The sequence below is a fragment of the Notolabrus celidotus genome, chromosome 3 (genome assembly GCF_009762535.1).
Source record: "Notolabrus celidotus isolate fNotCel1 chromosome 3, fNotCel1.pri, whole genome shotgun sequence".
In the NCBI taxonomy this organism is placed as follows: domain Eukaryota; kingdom Metazoa; phylum Chordata; class Actinopteri; order Labriformes; family Labridae; genus Notolabrus; species Notolabrus celidotus.
The window spans coordinates 31,290,948-31,303,251 of NC_048274.1; the positions used below are offsets into that span (position 1 = coordinate 31,290,948).

The 12,304-nt window shown below is 42.1% G+C and overlaps 1 protein-coding gene across 11 annotated transcripts in view; it reads right to left on the reverse strand.

The window, feature by feature from the left end:
- The window catches only part of myo9aa (myosin IXAa), a 137,626-nt gene that overhangs the window by 10,162 nt on the left and 115,160 nt on the right, over window positions 1-12,304 (reverse strand). For 9 of the 11 annotated variants that reach the window (XR_004630685.1, XR_004630682.1, XR_004630680.1 and 6 more), the window contains 15 exons: window positions 11,194-11,316; window positions 10,083-10,232; window positions 8,846-9,201; window positions 6,694-8,439; window positions 6,092-6,197; window positions 5,446-5,661; window positions 4,453-4,550; window positions 4,174-4,304; window positions 3,804-4,027; window positions 3,508-3,624; window positions 3,142-3,330; window positions 2,742-2,792; window positions 2,409-2,520; window positions 880-941; window positions 489-681 (listed from right to left, as the gene is read on the reverse strand). Coding sequence is in view for 1 of the 11 variants with exons in the window: in XM_034679611.1 (XP_034535502.1) it covers window positions 489-681; window positions 880-941; window positions 2,409-2,520; window positions 2,742-2,792; window positions 3,142-3,330; window positions 3,508-3,624; window positions 3,804-4,027; window positions 4,174-4,304; window positions 4,453-4,550; window positions 5,446-5,661; window positions 6,092-6,197; window positions 6,694-8,439; window positions 8,846-9,201; window positions 10,083-10,232; window positions 11,194-11,316 (3,874 nt within the window). In the remaining 10 variants the exon portion in view is untranslated. The remainder of the gene's footprint in view (window positions 1-488; window positions 682-879; window positions 942-2,408; window positions 2,521-2,741; window positions 2,793-3,141; window positions 3,331-3,507; window positions 3,625-3,803; window positions 4,028-4,173; window positions 4,305-4,452; window positions 4,551-5,445; window positions 5,662-6,091; window positions 6,198-6,693; window positions 8,440-8,845; window positions 9,202-10,082; window positions 10,233-11,193; window positions 11,317-12,304) is intronic. The other 2 variants (XR_004630688.1, XR_004630689.1) reach the window with 1 other exon arrangement.

A 12,304-nucleotide genomic window follows, 5' to 3' on the forward strand; every position in this document is an offset into this window, starting at 1 on the left:
CAAGTAGACAGAGCTTTTAAGTCTCAAAAGGGAAGCCACTGAAGAAGCGTCTTCAAGCTGCGAATAAAGTTTGATTTGTGAAACCAGCTCTACTTCCAAAGTCGTTTGTCACTTTTGGCAACAAACCAGTTCATGTTCACAGATTCTACTTACAAGAGTTTTTCAATAAAGCCCCATGTTCAATATTTTTTTAAATGAGATTAAAATAGACAACGAATCAGGATTTGCTTAAGTGTGTGGCTGCTTGAGTTTGACTAATAGCTATCATACCAGCCTGTCAATCAAAATAAAGATACAGTCACCTCTGGTTCAGAAAAACCAACACGCTGTGAACCAAAATGCTGCTTACGTGGCTTAATTATTTAAGTTTATTATATTTAATGTTGAGTTCTTGTTGTATTTCCACTTCTTTCATACGCTCTATGATTCAAAAATGTTCCACCAGGTTTCACAATTCACCTGTAAGCTGTAATCTGAAGCAGAATTACCTGTGTCAAGTCCCAGTTTTAGCTCCTTTATTTTGTTGGCAGAGCCAGACTTTCTGTATATTCCTTCTGTGTAGAGTCCATGCATCTCTATATAGTTTATAAGCTTCTCAACCACCAGCGGCACCGTCCTCTCGTCGTTAGTCAGACGAGAAACTTCCACACCGAACTGTCTGGAGGAAAGCTCTGGATCAAACTGTTCAAAACACAAACTCAGTTAAACACAGAAACACTGTTAAGATCTGAGCACAGCCTGCTGTCCTTTAAAGGCTATCACTGTGAGTGTATAAGGTAGCAGAAATAACACTAGCTACTGTTCTTGAACCTACAGTAACACAATTCATGTCATGGGATGTTAATGTGCCGGCGCACAATATGGCCTTATATGCCTTACCTTCTTACTGCATTTAGTAGTCGTTTTCTGGCAGCACTTTCTGTGGCAGGCGTAGCGGCACACTGGATAAACACAACCAGAGAAATCAAACGAGTCATTTCCATTCTCCACAGAGAGACAGTGCCTCCTCATCATTCAGAAAACAGTCAGACAGGAGACAAATAAAATGTTATTGCTGGAGAGACCAAAGCAGCGTTGGCTGGCATAAAGGAAACATCCTGTGTGGATAGAAAGGAAAAAACTGTGTGCAGAGATGTCAGCAGAGACAGAGCTTCAGACCCCATGAGTCTAATTGAAAACAATCTGATTAGAGGAGAGGGGGAAGAGGGCGGGGCTCGCTGAACATAGCTTAGTGTGAGTGTTTGTGTGTGTTTACAAGATCAAATGAATGATTGTGTGGAGATAACAGTACATGATGTTGATGAATCTGAAAGTAAACACATCTTGCAGTTTCAGCTCTTCAAATATGTCAGGGCTGCATTTTGATCTGATGATCTTTTTGTCTGTTGACTGACTGATCAGCCGGTATGAAACTGTCATGAGTTTGGAGAGCCAAAGGGGACTTTGTCAGCTGTTTTACTTCTACACAACAACCCCAAAGTACCAAGACTATTCAATCTCAAATTATGAGGGGGATGAAGAGACAGAGGCTCTCATATTTGGAAAACTTGACCAGTAGATATTTGGAACTCTTTTTTTCTGTTAATATGACTTCAATTTACTAATTTCTGAAATTATTAGCACTCTTCGGTCACCTGAGTTATTGATTTCAATGCAACAATTCACCACTTTCATGGCCATCCATCGCCTTCAGAAGTAGTAAATGAACAACTAAAGTTATTGTCCCAAACTTATGTGCCGCTACCAGTCCAGTTAAAGAAGTATAAGCCTATTGACGTGAACAAAACACTGAGTGAATTTCCTTTGATTCAGGCTTAGCTCTTTTTGACAAAATACAAAGTTTTAAGCTTGACAGAGGACAATACTCTGATGACATGATGCTGCAAAGAAGCTAAAAACACTGAGAGCAGGCAGCACGGAAGATCTACAGAATCACTACAGGTTCAAGGTGAGCATCCATGATTAGAACTACTGAGTCAGTATACAAATAAATGTTAATGTTAATATGGTCTCAGTCCCATCTTCTTCTCAGGCAAAGTGTTTTCCCAGGACATTTTATCATCTTCTTCTGTGACACATTTGTATGAAAATTAGGAAATAGTATGTCGATTTTTGGTTGAAAAAACACAAAGTTGTTTTGGGAGGTCACAATGACGCTGACTCGCAAAATCTAATCAGCTCAAACTGATTACTCAGCTGTGCCAATTTCGAAAAAATTCCCTCAACACATTCCTGAAATATCACATTTACAAGAATTTGATGGACTTAAGGGTGTTTGAACAAACGCACATTCAGAGCAAGAGCATAATGACTCTGACCACAACCACAGCCAAAGCCTTTTAACGATCTTTAATGCTGGATCTAGGATCTGCTGAAACCCAGGTCTGCTATGTTGTGAACACACTCACATTTGCACACACAGGCCCGGTCCATCATCCAGATAAGGGACGAGCAGTATTCACAGTATGTGGGGATGCTGTACTGAGTTGACTTGAAGATGTGGCCATTATGTTCCTCCACCTGCAGAGGGCAGCAGAGTGCAGGTTCATTGAAAGTTCACATGCATATTTCCCTTTACCATTTATACCTCTACTTCTTCCTTTTTTTTTAAGCATTTTATATTTAGACCATTGATTTATATTTATAAGTATATCATGTTATTAAAGAAATCAAGATCAGAGGTGCAGAGATGTTTGTTTTTTTCATGTACTCATGTATGATGAGGTTAAAGAGAGGCTTACAATGTCATTGTCCTTTTTCCTCCGTTTTTTGCGTTCAGGTTTTGGTGCCTGCTGTAATAAGAAATAAGAAAGAGAATTATACACATATTTAGTATTCACACAATATTTAAGTTATTCATAAAAGCTATATAAATGAATATTAGGGCCAAAAGGCAGATATACAGAAAAGTACAACACATTGAAGTTTGTACAGTTTGTGCAGGTACTTTAGAAATGTTCTCCTTGTACATGAAACATTTTAAATGTCTTATATGATCCACAACATTAATTTCTGTAATGTTACCTCAAGCTGTAATCAGCTCAATGAAGCATTGAAACACCCCTTAACAGTTCAGACCTCATTCAAATCCCTACATGTGTTTTCTTTCCTAAGCAGCAGGATATTGTAAGGTGTCTCTACCTTGATGAGCGTGCTGTCCAGAGGCTTGTACTCTGTCATGAACTCATCCAGGAAAACTTTGAAGGTGTTGACCCACACTGTGACGGGAGACTCTCTCCAGTCCCTCTGCTCCTGTCGCATGGTCTTCTCCAAGATGTGCTCAAACAAAGCGTACAGATCTTTGTAGCGGATACTTTTACCATCATCCATCTGAGAGGAAGACAATGAGGTTCAGAGAGGAGGGAAGTATTTATCCATTTACTATGAAAATTATGCTCCAGCAGAAAACATCTTACTATAAAACATTTTTGCTCTTATTTGGTGTCTATAATTTTAAAGAGCATTTTTCCACATTGAAGGACTTTTTAATGATTGTTGAAAACTTACAGCGAGTGCCGTTGAGTAAGAGTTGAAGATGTTGAGACGGAATTCCTTCAGAGCCTTTTTAAAGACGACGTCTACCATGGTGTCTTTCTTACTGTCTTCTGTGTCCAGGTCGTTGATCTAAAATGTGATATCAAAATAGCCTCAGGATGAACACAGACTACCTGTGGCTCTTGAAAGATTAATAAAACTATTAAAAACTAAACACTAAAGACATGTTCAGTGTTTAAACACAGGCACCAAGTATCCGTTTCACCAATATGTTCAAAGAGATAAACAGAGAGTCCGTCAGGCTGTACCTTCTTCATCAGGAAGTCGTTCATGCTCCTGTAGTCGTTGGTGCAGGTGAGGATCTGCAGCGAGTCGTTCTGCCACTGAGCCGGCTCCAGAGCCACGCTGCTGATCTTAACGCTGCGCCTTCGCTTCACCTTAGGGGACGGTTCTTTGTTCTCTTTCAGGTCTCTGGACCCTCTGTCCTCCCTCACCAGATCAGGACTGCAGGGGGGCGACATGTTTTCCTGACCTGCAGGGTGGGAGAGAATTCCAGTCAGTGACACTCCATGGGAACCATACCAGATGGGCAAGTCTTAAAAAGTCCCATTTAAACACCCAAAGTTTAATACTGGATTTCAAAAAAGTCCTTAAAAAGAGCAAATTTTGGATACATACCCTCCCCCAGCAGTGGTCCAGTGTCTCCATAGTCCCCATCCATTGAATCACCCCCACAGATCAGCTTTTCTCTGGAGGTCTTTTTTTCCCCATACTTTGCCTTTCCCCAGAAACGCATCTTGCCTCGAACTCTGTTTAGAAAAACAGACAAAAAATATAGAAATTCTGATGGATTGTGACATTTGTGATCCAACTTTATAGCTTTAACTTATAAGTGAAAAAAAAACTGTCCATTAAAATATCTGTTCATGAATAAAGAAAGACTGAGGCAAAACTAACCTCCCATCCTGCAGACTCTTTCGCATTGAGTCAGATTTGCCTAAATCTCCCGATGACATGGCTTTGTGAATTTTCTTTTGCTCCTCAGTGTTCGCAGGCTGAAACAACATCAGGTTAGACAACATGTTTAGAACCATGGTAAACTAAAGGAGGGCCTCTCTGTGATGCACTGTCATGTGTCTACTACATTAATCTGAGGACAGATTCAAGCCAGTAGATGGCAGCATCACAACACTGGAGCTTCTCCAGTATCAGTATCAGTTACTGTTAATAATAATCATAAGATCATACTGATAATACTTAAAAGCCACAAGCTTTAATAAGAGATATCTTTGTTTTCCAGAGAAGAGGACTATCAAAAGAAAAAGTTTGTTAGGGGATAAAGAAAGTCAAGGTGTGTATTTTCAGGGATTCCCTCGAGACCTGTGCATCTTGACAAGAGAGAAAATATAACAAGCGTCATGCAAAAAGTGTTAATGAGGAAGAATTGATGAAGGAAAATAGTTCCTGTTAGTGCTGTGAGAGAAAGAGAGGCCAGACTGAGTTAGAGAAGAAAATTTGTTAATGGCTCAATGTTCAGGGGTAAAAATATTTCAAAATCTGTCATGCATTATTGTGATGCGTTAACTAAAATTAAATGTGTTTAACTGGTAAGGATTTTTTGAGGAATGGTAAAACCAACCAAGTATTGGATTTATGTTTGGTTTCCAATCTTAAATGTATGTCAATATAAAAATTAAATGTTAATTTTTTCTTATCCATCATTATTCCAGCAGGTATTTCAAAGCGTCTATGAAGAACCTGCCCTAAAACATCCTTTGAAATGTCTTCCACCCTTATGGAAACTTGTTGAACATGTTTAGAAGAGTTTGAAGCTCAGCTTGAGTCAGAGGTGTGATGCAGATCGATGCTTTCTCTGCTGAGAGGGTTAGAAGTTTCAAGGAGAGAAGCCACACAGAGAGGGTCACTGGTGACTAAGTTAGCGCCTGTTACCATGTCTGAGTCACTAAAACAGGACTCTCCAAGGCCCGCCTCGGTGGAGCTCTGTTTGGAGAGCGGTAGAGTGAAATGACGGGGGCTGCGGGGGCTGTCACTGCCATTGTCTTCTTCATCTGTATCGCCCCCCACTGAGAGGACGGGGGCACGGGTGAGAAAGTCGGAGCGGGTCCGAGCCATTCGGGCTTTCTTTTTTTGGCCCGCTCTGCCAACCTGGAGTTTATTACAAGTGATAACAGCAAGATGTTTAAATGTTGTCTTTCATAACCTGGAGAACTTTAGAGAACCTCCTCAGGTTTGTTCCTCATGGTTCAGTTGTTTTTTTTTTAAGTGTAAGATTACAAGATTATTAATAATTCACAACCACAGATTGTATAAAAGAAGAGGAGGTAAGCACTGTGAAGTCATGGACACAAGTTATGAAGCATCAAATTTGGCATCTCAATCATTTCTAAAGCCTGATGTGACCTTATTTAGACAAGAGTAGATACACATGCAGGTGCATGAGATTCACCTTTAGAGACCTAGAGCAACGTCCACTTCTTTTATACAGTCTAACAACACAAAAAGTCACAAAAGCAAACTCACAAACACATGCTACGTCTCCTTTTCTCTCTAGAAATAAAACGGTGAGATTACTCACATCCCGAGGTTTCGCTCCTTTAGAGGGTTTTGTTGTGACTGTTGGAGGTTGTCCCTCTCTAGGAACAGCTGCAGGTGTTTCTTTGGAGGCAGCTTCATTCTCAAACCTGAGCGACAAAATGAAGAAAGAAAATAAACACATAGTTATAGATATGATGTATGAAAACCATCAGATTTAATGCTGCAGCAACAAAACATGAGTATCCAATGAAATAAGTCTATTCTGGAGAATACATGTGCAGGGTTGTTGTTCCTTCAGCTGCTTCCTCTCAGTGTACCACGTCACATTTATAAGGTGGGAACAAGTCTGCAACTGTGTTTTTGACTTAAGTGCCGCCCAGTGGTTGTATCACAGAGATGTTCAAATTCTTTTAATTTAACTTTACATTTTAGTTCTGACTTCGTCAACATTTTAAGCTATAATGACTCATTTGCTTTCTTAATTTGAATGGAATTTTGATTTACTGAACCCTAAAAGGTTAACTTAACTTATTTTTGGGCCTTATGTTTTTATTGATAATATATTATTGTACAGCTTTACATGTCTAAAAAAGTAATTGGGAAAAAACATCAACTTAAAAATACACAAAATTCCCAACTCACTTTGCAAACGTGACTTTGTCCTTTGGTGAGAAGAAGATGTTGCCTGGTTTATCCTTCATACTAACAGCGGTGCCTTGATTACTTGGAGGCTTCTTGGTGGATGTTCTAACCCTTGTTGCTCCATCTTTGGTCTCCAGAGTGAGTTTGGGCGCCCAGCCCTCAGAAGGAGGTCTGCGTCTCTCTCTGGGAGCAGAGGCCGGCGGTGGAGGCAGCTGGGGACAAGGGGTGCTGCCCTTGACGCCCACACCAGGTACAGAGTGCCCGACAGGGGGAGTGGAGTCTGATTGTGTCCTGGAGTGAGGAGTAAAACTTGCCGCCCTCTCTATCAGCAGTGAACTGGGTCTGATGGGCTTGCCGGATGTTGCAGTTCCTCCCACGTCTGGTCCAACCTGTCGACTCTGCTGGATCTTGTTCAGAGCTTCACCTCTCTGTTTCTCGAACATTTCTCTCTCGTACTGAGCGAAGAAGAGCCGCTGCCTCTCCAGAGCTTCTTTCTGCTGCCTGATCTGCTCCATCATCTCCTTCTCGTTCTGCTGCTGCTGGTTCCTCTGCCGCACCTCCTTCTCCTCGTTCAGTCGCACCAGCTTCTCTATGACGGCCGGGTCGGCCTGAGGGCCAGACGTAGGAGCAGGGACAGGACCTTGAGGCACAGGAGCTGGGTTTGGTTTCAAGGGTGAAGGTGTCAGCTCCCCTGTTTGAGCAGCTGAATCTCGAACCTCAACAGGAGGACGGATGATATCACTGAGCTCCTCACTTAGCGGGGTCTCTTTCTGCATACTGATGACAACAACCACAGGTCGGCGTGTGGATTCTTTCCTTTCTTTGACAGACTTGGTAACAATGGTGGTGGTGGTTGTGGGGACGGTTGCCTCTGTCGTTTGTTGAGGCTCTTCTGTGAGATGCTGGGAGATGACGGTGCTGCCCTCGCTGGCAGGAACATAAAATGTAGGGAGGTAGTCGACTTTGGGCGGATGAGTGGGTGCAGAAGGAGTTGTCAAATCTGTTCTGCTAGGGCCTTTGCTACCTGGTGCATCAGCAGCATCAGAAATCTCTGTCCTGTGCAGTTCAGCTGGCTTTGGGCTTGGTGACATCACTTCCACATGAGGCTCTGGTTCTGGAGCGTCTGGGGGAGGAGGGGAGAAGGCGTCCTCACTGTCTGTCACCTCCTCTACTGCCTTCGGTGCCTCATCTTCCATGCTGAGAAGCTCAAAGCTGCCTTTGGAGCTCTGGCTGTCAGGCGTGCCCTGCGGTGAACGGAGGGGCGGGGTAATAGAGGGCATCAGCTCCACTGACCAGCGTCGCTCGTCAGATGGTGACGAGGATCCTCCACTGGTTGAGCGAACCTTGAGGAGCTCCAGGCTGAACTTTGCCTGCTCTAACTCCCTCATCCGCCGGCTCTCTCTCTTGGCTCGGGTTGTCTTCTGGCTGGGCTCGTCTACAGTCCTGGATCTCTCTCGTACCACCACAGTGGTGGTGGGGAATGCTTCAGCTTCCACTTTAGTCATACTCTCCTTTGTCCCAGCATGTTCTCCTCCTTCCTCCTCCTTGCTGCTGAGGATATGGAGGCTCCTTTCCTGCTGCTGGTAGGAAGGATCCTCCCACGTGCCGAGGTCCAAGTCCATGATCCTCTCAGACGGCTGCTCCTCTTCTTCTGGGGAGAGACTCACCTGTCCATTCTGTAGCTGCAGCAGCTTGTCCTGCTGCTCCTTTTTCTCCTTTAGTCTCTGATCGTTCAGTTTTTTGAAGCTGTCAGACAAGAAAGCAAGGTCACAACTTTACCTGATATCAGTATACTTTCAATTTTGGTCATAAAGAAACATCCTAATAAGGTCAAGCTCAAAATAAATGATGTGTAGCTACATTTTGCCAAAGTCTGATTTTTGCTCTCTGCAGCTCGGCTGATTGTTGAGCTGCTTTGAATTGAATTGCTTGCGTCATTGTGTGCTCTGGACTATAAGTACTTTGAATGCCTAAATACACAGCAGCAGCAGTGTGCAAAGATTAATCTGCTTTTTTTCACAGCTAAAGAAAAATAATGCGTCTTTGAAAGCTGTTTTTAGTGTATAAAGCCTCTATAAAATGCTCAAGTGTTACTTCTGTTAACATAAACTTCTAAGGTAAGAGGTTACAGATGTCTGACAGCATGGCTTACCTTTGCCTATCCAGGTAGCCTCTGCAGGTTGCCTGTAGTCGTACCACAGCAGCGTACAGACGCAGGTACGCTTCTCTGGCTTTGTGACATCGCCAGGCCGTCTGAATAACCAGAGTGGCTGAGCAGCGTCTGGAGAGCCATGACCTCCACGCTCTCTGCAGCACCACAGCTGCATGCCTCCACAGCCTGAACCTCTGACGCTCCTTGTAACCCCGCCAGTGAGTCTGCAGACACAACGCTGCCCCCTCCTGGGCAGAAGGATCATAATCATACTCCTCTTCCTCTTCTACCTCCTCTTCCACATCTTCTTCTACCTCCACTCCTTCTTCTCTGGATTGGTATGAACGCCACCATTTCTGTGAGGAAATGACAGTCATGGATTACTTTCAGGATGTGATGAAGTTTAGCTCTCTCTTAGTCAAAACATGCTTTGATCTTCATCGGCTTCATCAAATAAATCAGAAGTTTACATCTCTTTACTCAAAGCAGAATCTTAATCATCTAGTTATTTGATTGAATGCATTAAATCCTTACAAAACTGAAGATGTCTGTGAGAGTCGTGTTGATGCGAATTGTATTCAAGTTTGTACTTTCATACTGATGACATCAACTACAGTCATTTCCAGGTGAAGACCTGAAGCTCCAATTAAACATCCTTGATCTTAGCCTACAATTCTAAGTCCTTTTAGTTGATTATCCCTTTCAATTTTGCAGAATGCATAGAGCAATATAACAACATTATGACCAATATTGATATGAATTAGTTTTATAACACTGAGGATGTCCTCTATCATATGAAATAAACCATAACTGATCATATCAACTTTAATACAATATTGTGCATTTCCTTTGTTTAATCTTTTAACTTAATAAAAGACATCTTTAATAACTTTTAACTTAATCTGTAAAATAAGCTTAAATCATCAGTGTGGACGGCTGAAGTTTATCAAACTATCAGAGAAGAAAGAAGAAAAGGTCTTTGGAAGAGTCAGACTGTAACTTGATTGAATGTGTAATCCTATTTTCATTTTACTCTGTTTTCAAATGTGTCTGATTTTGATTTTGACTTGCAGTGACAGTGATTCTCTGTGAAGTGCTGGATGCAAAGTGCCTGCTCTTCCAAAGTAACGATTTAAAAAAAAAATAGGATTTGATGTGGTCGGTGATCATACAGGTATAAACAAAACTAAAATAAAGTCATTGAAGAGTAGAGCTGATGAAATCTACTGTACTCTACCTGGATGCAGACTGCTGCGTCTCTCATTCTCACAAACTGCCTCCTCTCCAGCCGGGCTCTGAAGCGTCGCTGCAGCGTGACGATCCGTCCGAATACTTCTCTGTGCAGTAAGGCCTGCAGGCGCAGACGCTCAGCTTCATGCAGAAACACCTGAGGGGAGGGACCATGATAGAGTCAGCACAGGGATACACACACTTAATGAAGAATTGGGCTGTCTGACCCCCTCAGAAAGATATATATATATACACCCACACTCAGACACTCCTGGCTGGATATACAGTCACAGGTATGTAAGGTATGATCCTGTAATTATATAGACAGAATCCTCAAGACATGGACCCCTCCATCATGCTTCATTCATAGCAAACTTAGACACACAAAATGTGGGGTACTGACTTCATTACATCCTTTTTGTCCTCAGAGGGAGGACGCCATCAGGTAATGTCAGGTTAGGTCCAGCACCCTCCTTTCCTTATGTCTGTGACTTCACTTATAGATTGTGAAGTTCAAAAGTTTAATAAACCAGTCAGGTCTGAGTTATTTCAATAACCCTAATCATTTCAGTCAATGCAAGTAATACATACAACACATAACATAACATAAAATACAGCATCATCTCTCAGCAATTTAACACAACATGACACAACAGGAAAAAATCACTCAATCACAGATCTGCCTAAAGTTTTGATCGAATGTCAGGATTACTGTGGCGTTAATTTACTTATTGAGCCAGTTTAAACCTCTCAAACTGCTGGTAGAGTAGCTAACACATTATTTCACATCACATGCCTTTCCTTCAGCCTTTTCTTATATTGAAAATATATCACACTGTGACTGAGAGGCTATACTGTTTAGGAATTATAATCATCTGTAACTCTGTATTATAATTTGGTCACTTATCGAAGTTTTATTAGTTACTGATGTTGTTGTCTAGAATTCCTTAACAAACGTCTGTGAGCTACAACAAGCTCAACTTTTCAGTATCCACGTTTTATGATGACCAAACTATTTATACATTAGAGGACAGGGATGGTGCAGAAACAGGTAGCAAACCATGTTCTACTGTATTTAGCTTGATTTAAAGGAGAAAAGGAGACGGCACGGTATATACCATTGTTTTTCCCACTTGGTATCCATCTGGCTGCAGATCCAGTTGGTCCAGACACTTCTGGATGCCCTCTCTGGTGGCCCTGGTACCCGATGGGAGAAGCACGCTGAAGTGATGAACAAAATCCTGCCAAGAGAGAAAGGAGAGGTGTTAATGAGGAAAACAAACGAGATGCTCATTCTCAGCTGTGACACGTGAACCCCTTGGTTGTACCCCAAGCCGGATGAAAAGTCTACCTGTCGCACTTTGTGTTGCTCAAGTCCTTAACTAAAAACAAAACAAAACATAAAATGAACCTCATTTCATTTTATTAAAAATAACAGTTAGGACCTGTGCATAAATTTGAAATCATCTTTGTATTTCTTGTTAATCATTTAAATATGTAAGAGGAAGTGGTGCTCCAAGCAGGCGCCCCATGTACAGGAGTTACAGTCCTGACTGAACTGGTTGCAAGTTCAAGTCCCCGGCAGTACCTGTCTCTCATCACTCTCTCCCCATATTTTGATTAAATGTAGACACTTCATTCACCAGCACAGTTATTCTGAGCCAAACATGGACAGATTCAGACTCTTCAGTCATGGATAAAGCTGTCAAGATGCAAATTTAAATGCTGACCTTGATGATTTGTATCTGTAGTGTAGTCTGAAGGGAAGTAGTAATTGGTAAATGTGGTGTGGCACACAGATAAGCCTGACCTGGATCCTTTTTTTGGTCTCTTGTGCACCAGATTTATGTTATGTTACATGTCCAACAAAAGGTCTACCTTCTGCTGAAGTAAACAGTTATTCTGAAACTCATTCCAGTACTGGATTAACTGTTTGCAATGTTCTTACTGTGGACCTGATTCTGAAGTGAAACTCCTGAGCATCATGAGACACTAAAGCATCCTTCTGTGGAATCACTCAAGCAGAAACCAGCCGTCAGGGCACATGTGGTTTCCAGGTAGAAGTCCATACTGTCCATATTTGCAGGGGATCGAACATCATGGTCTAAATATGCTGAACTCCCACTCCTCAAACTGAGGCCCATTGTCTGAATTCAATACTCTGAGCACCCTGTGCTGCAGGGGGTGGAGAGGGAAACAGATGCTGTGTTTATACAATTACAAGCATGG